Source organism: Coregonus clupeaformis, chromosome 18 (assembly GCF_020615455.1).
Source record: "Coregonus clupeaformis isolate EN_2021a chromosome 18, ASM2061545v1, whole genome shotgun sequence".
Taxonomy (NCBI): domain Eukaryota; kingdom Metazoa; phylum Chordata; class Actinopteri; order Salmoniformes; family Salmonidae; genus Coregonus; species Coregonus clupeaformis.
This window is the reverse complement of record NC_059209.1, coordinates 27,781,421-27,798,122: the sequence shown is the minus strand read 5'-3', so window position 1 is coordinate 27,798,122 and position 16,702 is coordinate 27,781,421. Positions and strand designations below refer to the sequence as shown.

Here is a 16,702-nt window from a genome sequence, read left to right as displayed (position 1 = left end):
CAGCATGTAAGCCTCATTTAGATATTTTTCTGCTTCTTTTGACAAAGTAGAAACAAAAAATATAATAATAATAATAATTATAATAATATAACCAGCCAGGTGTACAGGTGAAATGATTTGCCCTATTCCTAAACAAAAGCACCAGTGCATGAACAATGGTAAAGGATGAATTGCATAAAGAAATAATTATGGACATATATTAATGACAAGATATAAAAACAGTCATTTGTTGATTGTATTGTGGCCTTATAGGGGTGCCTTTACACATTAATCAATCTCGTCTTCTCGTTGCCTATGAGAATAACATTGACATATACGGTGACTGAGTTCATCAGGAAGTGTATAGGGGATATTGTTCCCACTGTGACAATTAAAACCTACCCAAACCAAAAACCGTGGATAGATGGCAGCATTCGCGCAAAACTGAAAGCGCGAAGCACCGCATTTAACCGCGGCAAGGTGACTGGGCCTAGCCGCGTCCTCAGAGCATGCGCAGACCAGCTGGCTGGAGTGTTTACGGACATATTGAATCTCTCCCTAACCCAGTCTGCTGTCCCCACTTGCTTCAAGATGTCCACCATTGTTCCTGTACCCAAGAAAGCAAAGGTAACTGAACTAAATTACTATCGCCCCGTAGCACTCACTTCTGTCATCATGAATTGCTTTGAGAGGCTAGTTAAGGATCATATCACCGTACCTGACACCCTAGATCCATTTCAATTTGCATACCGCCCCAATATATCCACAGATGATACCATCGCATTGCGCACTGCCCTATCCCATCTGGACAAGAGGAATACCTATGTAAGAATGCTGTTAATTGACTACAGCTCAGCCTTCAACACCATAGAACCATCCAAGCTCTTCATTAAGCTCGGGGCCCTGGGTCTGAACCCCGCCCTGTGCAACTGGGTCCTGGACTTCCTGCTGGGCCGCCCCCAGGTGTTGAAGGTAGGAAACAACACCTCCACTATGCTGATCAACACAGGGGCCCCACAGGGGTGCGTGCACAGCCCCCTCCTGTACTCCCTGTTCACCCATGACTGCGTGGCCACGCACGCCTCCAGCTCAATCATGAAGTTTGCAGATGGCACAACAGTAGTAGGCCTGATCACCAACAATGATGAGACAGGAGGTGAAGGCCCTGGCGGAGGTGTGCCAGGAAAATAACCTCTCCCTCAGCGTCAACAAAATGAAGGAGCTGATTATGGACTTCAGGAGACAGCAGAGGGAGCACGCCCCCATCCACATCGACGGGACCGCAGTGGAGAAGGTGAAAAGCTTCAAGTTCCTCGGCGTACACATCACTGACAATCTTAAATTGTCCACCACACAGACAGTGTGGTGAACTTCAACCTCAGGAGGCTGAAGAAATTTGGCTTGGCCCCTAAGACCCTCACAAACTTTTACAGATGCACCATTGAGAGCATCCTGTTGGGCTGTATCACCGCCTGGTACGGCAACTGCACCGCCTGCAACCGTAGGGCTCTCCAGAGGGTGGTGCTCTCTGCCCATCACTGGGGGCACACTGCCTGCCCTCCAGGACACCTACAGCACCTGATGTCACAGGAAGACCAAAAAGATCATCAAGGACATCAACCACCCAAGCCACGGCCTGTTCACCCCGCTATCATCCAGAAGGCGAGGTCAGTGCAGGTGCATCAAAGCTGGGTCCGAGAGACTGAAAAACAGCTTCTATCTCAAGGCCATCAGACTGTTAAATAGCCATCACTAGCCGGCCTCCACTCAATGCCCTGAACTTAGTCACTATCCAGCTACCACCCGGTCACTCACCTTAGAAGCTGCTGCCCTATGTACACAGACATGGAATCACTGGTCAATTTAATAATGGAACACTAGTTACTTTAATAATGTTTATATACTGTTTTACTCATTTCATATGTATATACTGTATTCTAGTCAATGCCACTCCAACATTGCTCATCCTAATATTTATATATTTCTTAATTCCATTATTTTACATTTAGATTGTGTGTATTGTTGTCAATTGTTAGATACTACTGCACTGTTGGAGCTAGGAACACAAGCATTTCGCTACACCCACAATAACATCTGCTAAATATGTGTATGCAACCAATAACATTTTATGTTGATTTATGCTTCGGGTCCACACCGCTTCGGGGCTTTGTGTGAGCAAGCCCCCACACAAATCGGTTGCACTGCACACGGTTTTCATGGGCCTTGTTTCGTGTGCACCTGCTGCAGGTGTCGCATAATCTCTCTGAAGCGGTTGCGTGGTATGGTCTCTCAGAAAAAGTCCACCCCATACCTATCAGACCAAAATGACTCCACATCCATGCTCTTTCCGCTGTATTCCCCATGGACATACAAAAGTGCAATAAATACTTTGAGCTCATCCATAGACTTGTCCCATGTAATGCTTCCTTTTATGTGCGCATGAGCAACAGTACAATTTTTATTTTTTTATTTTTTTATTTCACCTTTATTTAACCAGGTAAACCAGTTGAGAACAAGTTCTCATTTACAACTGCGACCTGGCCAAGATAAAGCAAAGCAGTGCGATAAAAACAACAACACAGAGTTCCATATGGGGTAAAACAAAACAAAGTCAAAAAAAAAAATACAACAGAAATACATATATATACAGTGTGTGCAAATTTAGCAAGTTATAGAGGTAAGGCAATAAAATAGGCTATAGTGCAAAATAATTACAATTAGTATTAACACTGGAATGATAGATGTGCAAGAGATGATGTGCAAATAGAGATACTGGGGTACAAATGAGCAAAATAAATAACAATATAGGGATGAGGTAGTTGGGCGGGCTTCAGATGGGCTGTGTACAGGTGCAGTGATCGGTAAGGTGCTCTGACAACTGATGCTTAAAGTTAGTGAGGGAGATAAGTGTCTCCAGCTTCAGAGATTTTTGCAATTTGTTCCAGTCATTGGCAGCAGAGAACTGGAAGGAATTGCGGCCAAAGGAGGTGTTGGCTTTGGGGATGACCAGTGAGATATACCCGCTGGAGCGCAGACTACGGGTGGGTGTTGCTATGGTGACCAATGAGCTAAGATAAGGCGGGGATTTGCCTAGCAGTGATTTATAGATGGCCTGGAGCCAGTGGGTTTGGCGACGAATATGTAGTGAGGACCAGCCAACAAGAGCGTACAGGTCACAGTGGTGGGTATTATATGGGGCTTTGGAGACAAAACGGATGTCACTGTGATAGACTACATCCAATTTGCTGAGTAGAGTGTTGGAGGCTATTTTGTAAATGACATCGCCGAAGTCAAGGATCGGTAGGATAGTCAGTTTTACGAGGGCGTGTTTGGCAGCATGAGTGAAGGAGGCTTTGTTGCGAAATAGGAAACCGATTCTAGATTTAACTTTGGATTGGAGATTCTTAATGTGAGTCTGGAAGGAGAGTTTACAGTCTAACCAGACACCTAGATATTTGTAGTTGTCCACATACTCTAGGTCAGACCCGTCGAGAGTAGTGATTCTAGTCGGGTGGGCGGGTGCAAGCAGCGTTCGGTTGAAGAGCATGCATTTAGTTTTACTAGTGTTTAAGAGCAGTTGGAGGCTACTGAAGGAGTGTTGTATGGAATTGAAGCTCGTTTGGAGGTTTGTTAACACAGTGTCCAATGAAGGGCCAGATGTATACAAAATGGTGTCGTCTGCGTAGAGGTGGATCTGAGAGTCACCAGCAGCAAGAGCGACGTCATTGATATACACAGAGAAAAGAGTCGGCCCAAGAATTGAACCCTGTGGCACCCCCACAATCTCTGATGTGCTGCAACATCTGCATGTCACAAACTCATTTCACTTTTCTTCCCAAACTGTGCCATCCCTCCCAGACTCCTGTCTCACCGTGGCAGTTGGGATCACCGTCTCAGTTGGCTCTGTTCTGGTTTTTCTGTGGAGAGGCTCAGGCATCAGAGGCAGAGGCTCAAAATATTACCTCAGAATCAGATGAAGCCTCTTCATCAGCAACATCGATATCAAGCTCAATGTCTGATCCTCCATCCGTCTCCAACTCATCTAAATTCTGCAGCATTTGCAATGCTGTCAGTGCGTCCATTCGTTTGGTTCGTCTTCCTGTTGTGAACTACTCACATTTAATTATTTGACTCTCCTAGGGGAAATTATATACAATTTCCAGCCTTTCATAATACAATTAATTAGACCGCCCACAATTCTTAATCATTACACTATTGTTCTAAATTCAATCATCCTCTTCAACCTCATCATTCAGATCAATCCAATTCAATCACCCTCTTCACCCTCCTCATCATTCAGTTAATTGAAGTCACATGCACCATTATCAGTTTCTATCTGGTTCCAATCCCCCATTCATCCATTGACGACAGAATAGCGTATTTTAATTGTAATTTTATTATGTTACTAGTTTTTGCTTAGTAGCCAGAGCAATGCTGCCACGCAAGTGGTCATGTGCTGAATGCATGGACAGCACGGATATTCTTGGAAAAGGTGACATTTGGCTGTATCTCTTGAATTTTTAGAGTTATTTGACAAAGGTAAGTGTAGAAACTGCAGAATATGCTCTTTCTGATACTACATAGAAATCAAAATATTTTACCTGCATGTGATTCTGAAGGAGGATTTGATAAAGTGATGCTCCTTTCCCTGCATCTGTCTCTTCATGTACAATTTCACAACTGTTAGGCCTAATATTGTCACTCATCAGATTGTCAATGTAATCTTGTCTATAGGCTAACTCTTATAATGTGTGAAATTAGTTTGGGTATAGTTTAGGGGTAGTTTCGAGGGGCCGGCTGTGAAGGCTGACTGGCATCGTTTGTTTCCCGCTCATCAACTTGGATAGAGTCAAGGATATGTTTTGCATTATTCTAAAGGCCTACTTCAACATGTAGCATGTTTTTGTTTCCCTTGCAATACATTTGATTAGTAATAGAGTTATAGTAACAGCTTATTTTTACAAAGTAAAATGTAAAAGACAATGGTATCAACCCGCAAGGCACGCAGTCAAATTATTTGCTGCTGGTAAATAGGCATAACACAAACTCATCATTACACTATTGTCTTTCTAAATTAAATCAACCTCTTCACCCTCCTTACCATTCAGTTAGGCCTGGTTTAAATTCAATTGTGAAGTAAGGTGCACAATTATCATACATTCTATCCATTTGTCATTCATTCAATGAGGAGAGAGAGACGCATTAGCGCCTGGCTGGGTACTAACGTCATACAGCACATTGTCTTGGCGGTTTAAGTTGGGAATAGGTGTGAACAAAATAGGTAAAAAGGCTCTAAATAATTTTCTGTCAAAATTCGGACAAATGAGCAGTGTAAAATAAAAACATTTAGGTAAAGTCAGGAAAGGAGCAGGTCATGCACTATATATACAAAACTATGTGGACACCCCTTTAAATTAGTGGATTTGGCTATTTCAGACACACCCGCCTTAATGTTGCTGGACCCCAGGAAAAGTAGATGCTGCCTTGGCAACAGCTAATGGCGATCCTTAATAAATACAAATACCTGTTGCTGACAGGTGAATAAAATCGAGCACACCGCCATGCAATCTCCATAGACAAACATTGGCAGGAGAATGGCCTTACTGAAGAGCTCAGTGACTTTCAACATGGCACCGTCATAGGATGCCACCTTTCCAACAAGTTAGTTCGTCAAATTTCTGGCCTGCTAGAGCTGCCCCGGTCAACTGTAAGTGCTGTTATTGTGAAGTGGAAACGTCTAGGAGTAACAACTGCTCAGCCACGAAGTGGTAGGCTACACAAGCTCACAGAACGGGACCGCCGAGTGCTGAAGCGCGTAGCGCATAAAAATGTCTGTCCTCGGTTGCTACACTCACTACCTAGTTCCAAACTGCCTCTGGAGGCAACATCAGCACAATAACTGTTCGTCGGGAGCTTTATGAAATGGGTTTCCATGGCCGAGCAGCCGCACACAAGCCTAAGATCATCATGTGCAATGCCAAGGGTCGGCTGGAGTGGTGTAAAGCTCGCCGCCATTGGACTCTGGAGCAGTGGAAACGCATTCTCTGGAGTGCTGAATCACACTTCATCATCTGGCAGTCCGACGGACGAATCTGGGTTTGGTGGATGCCAAAGAGAACGCTACCTGCCCCAATGCATAGTGCCAACTGTAAAGTTTGGTGGAGGAGGAATAATGGTCTGGGGCTGTTTTTCACGATTCGTGCTAGGCCCCTTAGTTCCAGTGAAGGGAAATACAATGACATTCTAGACATTTCTGTGCTTCCAACTTTGTGGCAACAGTTTGGGGAAGGCCCTTTCATGTTTCTGCATGACAATGCCCCCGTGCACAATGCGAGGTCCATACAGAAATTGTTTGTTGAGATCGGTGTGGAAGAACTTGACTGGCCTGCACAGAGCCCTGACCTCAACCCCATCGAACACCTTTGGAATGAATTGGAACGTCAACTGTGAGCCAGGCCTAATTGGCCAACATCAGTGACTGACCTCACTAATGCTCTTGTGGCTGAATGGAAGCAAGTCCCCGCAGCAATGTTCCAACATCTATTGGAAAGCCTTCCTAGAAGAGTGGAGGCTGTTATAGCAGCAAAGGGGGGGACCAATTCCATATAATCTCAGCAAAAAAAGAAATGTCCTCTCGCTGTCAACTGCATTTATTTTCAGCAAACTTAACATGTGTAAATATTTGTATGAACATAACAAGATTCAACAACTGAGACATAAACTGAACAAGTTCCACAGACATGTGACTAACATAAATGTAATAATGTGTCCCTGAAGAAAGGGGGGGTCAAAAGTAACAGTCAGTATCTGGTGTGGCCACCAGTTGCATTAAGTACTGCAGTGCATCTCCTCCTCAGGGACCAGATTTGCCAGTTCTTCACTCTTCCACCAAGGCACCTGCAAATTCCCCGACATTTCTGGGGGGAATGGCCCTAGCCCTCACACTCCGATCCAACAGGTCCCAGACGTGCTCAATGGGATTGAGATCCGGGCTCTTCGCTGGCCATGGCAGAACACTGACATTCCTGTCTTGAGCACTGATGGAGGGATTGTGCGTTCCTGGTGTAACTCGGGCAGTTGTTGTTGCCATCCTGTACCTGTCCCGCAGGTGTGATGTTCGGATGTACCGATCCTGTGCAGGTGTTGTTACACGTGGTCTGCCACTGCGAGGACGATCAGCTGTCCGTCCTGTCTCCCTGTAGCGCTGTCTTAGGCGTCTCACAGTACGGACATTGCAATTTATTACCCTGGCCACATCTGCAGTCCTCATGCCTCCTTGCAGCATGCCTAAGGCACATTCACGCAGATGAGCAGGGACCCTGGGCATCTTTCTTTTGGTGTTTTTCAGAGTCAGTTGAAAGGCCTCTTTAGTGTCCTAAGTTTTCATAACTGTGACCTTAATTGCCTACCGTCTGTAAGCTGTTTGTGTCTTAACGACCGTTCCACGGGTGCATGTTAATGAATTGTTTATGGTTCATTGAACAAGCATGGGAAACAGTGTTTAAACCCTTTACAATGAAGATCTGTGAAGTTATTTGGATTTTTACGAACTATCTTTGAAAGACAGGGTCCTGAAAAAGGGACGTTTCTTTTTTTGCTGAGTTTACATATAAATACATACAGTGGGGAGAACAAGTATTTGATACACTGCCGATTTTGCAGGTTTTCCTACTTACAAAGCATGTAGAGGTCTGTAATTTTTATCATAGGTACACTTCAACTGTGAGAGACGGAATCTAAAACAAAAATCTAGAAAATTACATTGTATGATTTTTAAGTAATTAATTTGCATTTTATTGCATGACATAAGTATTTGATCACCTACCAACCAGTAAGAATTCCGGCTCTCACAGACCTGTTAGTTTTTCTTTAAGAAGCCCTCCTGTTCTCCACTCATTACCTGTATTAACTGCACCTGTTCGAAGTCGTTACCTGTATAAAAGACACTTGTCCACACACTCAATCAAACAGACTCCAACCTCTCCACAATGGCCAAGACCAGAGAGCTGTGTAAGGACATCAGGGATAAAATTGTAGACCTGCACAAGGCTGGGATGGGCTACAGGACAATAGGCAAGCAGCTTGGTGAGAAGGCAACAACTGTTGGCGCAATTATTAGAAAATGGAAGAAGTTCAAGATGATGGTCAATCACCCTCGGTCTGGGGCTCCATGCAAGATCTCACCTCGTGGGGCATCAATGATCATGAGGAAGGTGAGGGATCAGCCCAGAACTACACGGCAGGACCTGCTCAATGACCTGAAGAGAGCTGGGACCACAGTCTCAAAGAAAACCATTAGTAACACACTACGCCGTCATGGATTAAAATCCTGCAGCGCACGCAAGGTCCCCCTGCTCAAGCCAGCGCATGTCCAGGCCCGTCTGAAGTTTGCCAATGACCATCTGGATGATCCAGAGGAGGAATGGGAGAAGGTCATGTGGTCTGATGAGACAAAAATAGAGCTTTTTGGTATAAACTCCACTCGCCGTGTTTGGAGGAAGAAGAAGGATGAGTACAACCCCAAGAACACCATCCCAACCGTGAAGCATGGAGGTGGAAAATCATTCTTTGGGGATGCTTTTCTGCAAAGGGGACAGGACAACTGCACCGTATTGAGGGGAGGATGGAAGGGGCCATGTATCGCGAGATCTTGGCCAAGAAACTCCTTCCCTCAGTAAGAGCATTGAAGATGGGTCATGGCTGGGTCTTCCAGCATGACAACGACCCGAAACACACAGCCAGGGAAACTAAGGAGTGGCTCCGTAAGAAGCATCTCAAGGTCCTGGAGTGGCCTAGCCAGTCTCCAGACCTGAACCCAATAGAAAATCTTTGGAGGGAGCTGAAAGTCCGTATTGCCCAGCGACAGCCCCAAAACCTGAAGGATCTGGAGAAGGTCTGTATGGAGGAGTGGGCCAAAATCCCTGCTGCAGTGTGTGCAAACCTAGTCAAGACCTACAGGAAACGTATGATCTCTGTAATTGCAAACAAAGGTTTCTGTACCAAATATTAAGTTCTGCTTTTCTGATGTATCAAATACTTATGTCATTTAATAAAATGCAAATTAATTACTTAAAAATCATACAATGTGATTTTCTGGATTTTTCTTTTAGATTCCGTCTCTCACAGTTGAAGTGTACCTATGACAAAAATTACAGACCTCTACATGCTTTGTAAGTAGGAAAACCTGCAAAATCGGCAGTGTATCAAATACTTGTTCTCCCCACTGTATATCCTTTTAAAATATATATTTCCCTTTATTACTTTCCAACCCCACCACCCCTTCCCTAATTGGAGTAAACTAGTGAACAACAACGCTTAGGCCTCTATTTCTAGCTTATACATACTATATACATTTTATGGACACAGTCAATTTTACAATAATTCTATTTTGTTTGTTTTTACTCCTGAACTTCCTCAACCTCTCCGATCATTTTCATGATGTCCATCCGGTTTGCTTCTATATGCCATATCTTTCTAACTGTGCTCTTTCACAAAAGCTCTCAACCTATCACCCATATACTTATTATGGACACAGTATGCTTTACATTAGTTATCCTGTTGTTATTAGTTGTTGTTAGTTGTTATTAGTCCCATCCTTCAGCTCTATTCAACACTTCCCATCTATCTCTTAACATCATCCATATTGGATTTATATTTGCCAAATATTTTTCAACTGTACTGTGATGTTTCACAAAAGTTCTGAACCCTTTATTCTCATTGTTTCTACAGATTGTAAATTGAAAATAAACATTTTTGCTAAAAGTGTTATTATGTTATTGATCGATTGACTATGACTTTTCAGATCACCCGGTAGTGATATCTGCAGGGTTAGCTCCAGGTAAATATTGCGTGTGAGATTTTGCTATCTCCAGTTTCAGATTTTAATGCTGTACGGTCAGTTTGTTCCAGATTGCAGCTGGAACGTTGTGTCCTGTCAGTGTATCAGATACAGTGCAAATTAAAAACTGATATCACATTAACATAAGTATTCAGACCCTTTACTCAGTACTTTGTTGAAGCACCATTGGCAGTGATTACAGTCTTCTTGGGTATGACACTACAAGCTTGGCACACCTGTTTTTGGGGAGTTTCTTCCATTCTTCTCTGCAGATCCTCTCAAGCTCTGTCAGGTTGGATGGGGAGCGTCGCTCCATAGCTATTTTCAGGTCTCTCCAGAGATGTTGGATCGGGTTCAAATCCGGGCTCTGGCTGGGCCACTCAAGGACATTCAGAGACCTTTCCCGAAGCAACTCCTGCATTGTCTTGGCTGTGTGCTTAGGGTCGTTGTCCTGTTGGAAGGTGAACCAAGCGCTCTGGAGCAGGTTTTCATCAAGTATCTCTGTACTTTGCTCCGGTCATCTTTCCCTCGATCCTGACTAGTCTCCCAGTCCCTGTCCCTGCGAGCTGCCATGTGCCTTTTACTGAGGAGTGGCTTCCGTCTGGCCACTCTACCATAAAGGCCTGATTGGTGGAGTGCTGCAGAGATGGTTGTCCTTCTGGAAGGTTCTCCCATCTCCACAGAGGAATTCTGGAGCTTTGTCAGAGTGACCATCGGGTTCTTGGTCACCTCCCTGACCAAGGCCCTTCTTCCCCGATTGCTCAGTTTGGCCGGGCGGCCAGCTCTAGGAAGAGTCTTGGTGGTTCCAAATAAGGTATTTCTGTTTTTTATTCTAATTCATTTGCAAACATTTCTAAACCAGTTTTTGCTTTGTAATTATGGGGTATTCTGTGTAGATTGATGAGGATTTTTAAAAATTGTAATCTATTTTAGAATAAGGCTGTAACGTAACAAAATGTGGAAAAAGGGAAGGGGTCTGAATACTTTCCGAATGCACTGTATTTATTTAGAGTAGTGTGGTGGGCCGGTGGGGGACATCAGCTGCCAGTACATGTGGCTGGTGCTAAGCAGAGGCATCTAGGCTAGTTCCTGGAGTTGGAGCCAATCAGTAGAGCAGGGGGTGTGGTTAGTTAGCCCTGGGGAAGTGTGACTTGTGTTCCAGTACAAGAAAATGTTGTCGGAGGAAGGAGGCTTGATACAGAATGTTTAATTTAAGGAGTTGAGAGAGATGGCCTTCAGAAATAGTCGCATTGTTTGACCGTGATATGATTGAAGGAAAACAAATCGGCCTAGGCCTATGTGCCTAACTGGAAATCTAAATAAGATAAAGAAAATATATTTTCCATTGTGTAGTTTCTGTGATGACTGCTTGTCTGTAATGTCACACTGGCTGTGGAAACAATCTGAACCATTACTGATATGATGAAAGTATGGCATTACCAGATTACTGTTGGCATTTCTTATGGGCGGCAGGTAGCTTAGTGGTTAAGAGCGTTGTGCCAGTAACCGAAAGGTCGCTGGTTCTAATCCCCGAGCCGACTAGGTGAAAAATCTGTCGATGTGCCCTTGAGCAAGGCACTTAACCCTAATTGCTCCTGTAAGTCGCTCTGGATAAGAGCGTCTGCTAAATGACCAATTATTATTATAATTATTATTTCAGCAGGGTAGATTGTAGTATAATGATGTGTAGTATAAACAGATGTATTCTGTTAGCGGTGACAAGATGGTACTGCCACTGCCCCTACTGACTCCGGCCCATAGCTACACACACTAGAAATAAGTAATAAGGACAAAAATCCATATTGCGATAAATTGCCTGAATTGATGCGATAATGATAAATAGAACAATACGTTTATAACATTAATGTGTACCACAGTTTTGTAAAATTATCATTTAAACTACTACTAGGCCTACTAGTTTGATGTTTGTAGCCATCAATTGTCCCAGTAGCCCTTTACGCTTGTACCCGTATACGGTTGAAAATGGCAGATTTGGGCACTAATAAACACCTAAACTGGAACGTAGTGGCTGTACAGTAACATGCTATACATGACGTCAGAGCTGGCTCTGCGCTTTACAGTACTGTATTGGTTTGGACTGACAGCCTTTTCAGAACTTGAGCACCTCGCGCGAGTATCCCCTCCCCATCGCTCGCGGTAATTGGGCAACTTAAAAAAGATATATACAGTACCAGTCAAAAGTTTGGACACACTACTCATTCCAGGGTTTTTCTTTATTTTTACTATTTTCTACATTGTAGAATAATAGTGAAGACATCAAAACTATGAAATAACACATATTGAATCATGTAGTAACCAAAAAAAGTGTTAAACAAATCAAAATATATTTTATATTTGAGATTCTTCAAAGTAGCCACCCTTTGCCTTGATGACAGCTTTGCACACTCTTAGCATTCTCTCAACCAGCTTCATGAGGTAGTCACCTGGAATGCATTTCAATTAACAGGTGTGCCTTGTTAAAAGTTAATTTGTGGAATTTCTTTCCTTCTTAATGCGTTTGAACAAATCAGTTGTGTTGTGACAAGGTAGGGGTGGTATACAGAAGATAGCCCTATTTGGTAAAAGACCAAGTCCATATTATGGCAAGAACAGCTCAAATAAGCAAAGAGAAATGACAGTCCATCATTACTTTAAGACATGAAGGTCAGTCAATCCGGAAAATTTCAAGATCTTTGATGGTTTCTTCAAGTGCAGTCGCAAAAACCATCAAGCGCTATGATGAAACTGGCTCACATGAGGACTGCCACAGGAAAGGAAGACCCAGAGTTACCTCTGCTGCAGAGGATAAGTTCATTAGAGTTAACTGCACCTCAGACTGCAGACCAAATAAATGCTTCACAGAGTTCAAGTAACAGACACATCTCAGCATCAACTGTTCAAATCAAATTTTATTGGTCACATGCGCCGAATACAACAGGTGCAGACATTACAGTGAAATGCTTACTTACTTATGTTCAGAGGAGACTGCGTGAATCAGGCCTTCATGGTTGAATTGCTGCCAAGAAACCACTACTAAAGGACACCAATAATAAGAAGAGACTTTCTTGGGCCAAGAAACACGAGCAATGGACATTAGACCGGTGGAAATCTGTCCTTTGGTTTGACGAGTCCAAATTTGAGATTTTTGGTTCCAACCGCCATGTCTTTGTGAGACGCAGAGTAGGTGAACGGATTATCTCCGCATGTGTGGTTCCCACCGTGAAGCATGGAGGAGGAGGTGTGATGGTGTGGGGGTGCTTTACTGGTGACACTGTCAGTGATTTATTGGAGGAGGAGGTGTGATGGTGTGGGGGTGCTTTACTGGTGACCACTGTCAGTGATTGATTTATTTAAAATTCAAGGCACACTTAACCAGCATGGCTACCACAGCATTCTTCAGCGATACGCCATCCCATCTGGTTTGCGCTTAGTGGGACTATCATTTGTTTTTCAACAGGACAATGACCCAAAACACACCTCCAGGCTGTGTAAGGGCTATTTGACCAAGAAGGAGAGTAATGGAGTGCTGCATCAGATGACCTGGCCTCCACAATCACCTGACCTCAACCCAATTGAGATGGTTTGGAATGAGTTGGAAAAGCAGCCAACAAGTGCTCAGCATATGTGGGAACTCCTTCAAGACGGTTGGAAAAGCATTCCTCATGAAGCTGGTTGAGAGAATGCCAAGAGTTTGCAAAGCTGTCATCAAGGCAAAGGGTGGCTACTTTGAAGAATCTAAAATATAAAATGTTTTGATTTGTTTAACGCTTTTCTGGTTACTACATGATTCTATATGTGTTATTTCATAGGTTTGATGTCTTCACTATTATTCTACAATGTAGAAAATAGTAAAAATAAAGAAAAACCCTTGAATGATTAGGTGTGTCCAAACTTCTGACTGGTACTGTATATGTCTTGAGGTAAATGCTGTAAATTAAGATGACTGTGTATTTTGAAAGATGAGGATTATAATAAATAGCGCTTTGATGTTATACAAGCAAGGCAAACACTTGTGAGTCCAAATGTGCACTTCACATTTCGAAATCATAAAACGTGTGTCATATACATCTTCAACGTTTATGATCACTATGTTTGATGTACAGTTGCAAGATGAAATGGCATCATACCCTGGGTTGTTCTGAACAGAATGAGCCTGTTTCTTTATTGTGAAGATAATTTGCCGGGGCGCTGAATGAACAACTCACAACGCTCACAACTGAATGCTCTCATGACTCCTTTCTATGCGCACCAAAATTACGATCTGTTTCTCTGAATTACCTTGTGAAAGCTGAACACTGTAAGATCGTATTTTGTAACTTAGCTAGTCATGTTGGCAATAGAACAAGCTTTCAAATATTGCCGAACTGACGCAGATTGCGATTTATAATGGACTGTTTTTTGATTTTTTTTTTAACAACAGTAATTGTGTGAAGGCAGAGATGCGGGGTTGTGTTCCAAATGAAACGACTACAATGTGCTTGCTCTAGTTCCTCAACTGCATTGTTAGAAGAGCTATAAAAAGACTGAGTCAGAATCAGAATCACCTTTATTCGCCAAGTACATTTACACATACTCAGAATTTTACAAGGTAATATGGTGCTGCTTGTGATAGACAACAGTTAGAGACAGAATACAGACATCGGAGTTTAAACAAAGTTTACGTACATTATATACAACTAGGTAGAGTGAGCATAGAGCTATGAGAATGAGCAGATATACAAATATACAGTGGGTATATGGTTGATATACAGTGGATGTACAAATGTACAGTATCAGTATGAATATATCTAAATGCAGAGAGATTAACAGAGTGCAATGCAGTATAGTGCAGTTATTTTGTTTACAGTTCTGAGATGGCTTGATGCGGTGCGCAGCAGAGTGCATAGTCCTTTAGTCATAAAAGTGCATTGAAATTGCTTAGGAACTGTGCACACTTTGGAGAGGTGTGTGGCCACTTGGAGACACTAGTTAATCCTGTCACTTAAAACCTTGTAATTTGTTTGTCTTATGTTGCGCCTACCCCACATTTTCCAGGAATAGTCTTATCATGTTACTAAATGTATCCAGAGTGTTTTCAAAAAAGTACAGTAAACGTAAAATGCACATAAAATCAACAGTGTAATGTTTGGATTCAGTCTTGTGTCAGGTGAACTGTTGTGTACTCACCTTTTGGTCTAATAATTTTCAAATTTTCTCCAAACTGTTCCCTTTCAATTGCTACCATGGTTATGCATATGCTTGTCATATTTCTTCTGTAAGAAACATTTGAATTTAGCCCTATCCATATAGGCCAATTTCCATGAGTGTAAAGGGTTAACAATCTCTCTAGTATAGGCTACTTATCATAATACATGCATTTTCAATTTATCGTCCCAGCTATAACTCACACACACGTTTGTTTTACTATGCTTGTGAGGACTTTTTAGGAACCAACAATTGATACCATTCAAAATCCTATTTTCCCTTAACCTAAAATAGCCCTTTTCCTTTTGAGGACCGGCAAAATATCCTCACTTTTCAGAATTGTCGTTGGTTTACTATTTTTGAACTTCTGGTTCTCACTATTATAGTTAAACAGTTACACAGACACACACACACACACACACACACACACACTAATTGTGCTAATTGAACACAACGTTATGTAATTTCAGTGTGAAAGCAACAAAATAGAGACATACCCTTAAAACCACATAAGCAAATATCTAAGCAAACAGATGATGGTTCCGTTGCATAGCTATTAGCTACCCATTGTCACTGCATGGTAAACCTCATGAGCATTGACTACTCATGTCAGGCTAGAAGTCAGATGAGGAGAAAAAAGTATTTGATCCCCTGCTGATTTTGTACGTTTGCCCACTGACAAAGAAATGATCAGTCTATAATTTTAATGGTAGGTTTATTTGAACAGTGAGAGACAGAATAACAACAAAAAAATCCAGAAAAACGCATGTCAAAAATGTTATAAATTGATTTGCATTTTAATAGGACAGGAAATATGCTCCTGCCCTATTAGCCTTTCTGTCTCGAACAAGGCCTGTTGTAATAATGTATCTTCCTCTCTCTGTCTCCCTTTCCTAAGGCCAGGTGGATAAATATTTTTAAAAACCTTCCAGTTATATCTATCTTACGCTGTTGTCTTCTTCTCTCTCTCCCTCTTAAAGGTGGATAAATTCCTGTACCACCTGCGATTATCGGACGAGAACCTGATGGACGTGTCTTTGAGGTTCCGGAGGGAGATGGACAAGGGGCTGGGCCGAGACTCCAACCCTACGGCCGCCGTGAAGATGCTGCCCACGTTTGTGCGCTCCACCCCTGACGGGACAGGTGAGCGGGTCGGGGGGAGGGGGTCTGACTGACATCTGCTGAGTAATTTTTTGTATTTACGTTGTGTCCCAAATGGCACCGCATTCCCTTTAAAGTGGGCCTGGCCAAAAGTACTAGTCAAAAGTACTGGTCAAAAGTAGTTCACTATAAAGGTAATAGGGTGCCATTTGGGACGCAGACTTAAACTTTATTTAATCAGGAAGTCCTATTGAGGTCAGAAGACTTCTTTCTTCAGGGAGGCCTGCAGAAATCTCAGTACATCCATGCCACAGGCCCCTCTTAGAGTTCATAGAGACCCATGCCTTGCCTACTAATGCACAATGCACTGTACAGGAATAAGAAAAATTGCACTCCTTGTGGCGGGCCGGGCGCATGCACGCTGACTTCGGTCACCAGTTGTACGGTGTTTCCTCTGACACATTGGTGCGGCTGGCTTCCAGGTTAAGCAAGCAGTGCGGCTTGGCAGGGTCGTGTTTCGGAGGACGCATGGCTCTCGACCTTCGCCTCTCCCAAGTCCGTATGGGAGTCGCAGCGATGGGACAAGACTGTAACTACCAA

At 43.0% G+C, this 16,702-nt stretch overlaps 1 protein-coding gene across 1 annotated transcript in view; it reads left to right on the top strand.

Moving 5' to 3' along the window:
- Positions 1 to 16,702, top strand: part of LOC121530651 (hexokinase-2-like) — a 68,560-nt gene that overhangs the window by 1,500 nt on the left and 50,358 nt on the right. The window contains exon 2 of the mRNA XM_041835775.1: positions 15,982 to 16,144. Within this exon, the coding sequence (XP_041691709.1) occupies positions 15,982 to 16,144 (163 nt within the window). The remainder of the gene's footprint in view (positions 1 to 15,981; positions 16,145 to 16,702) is intronic.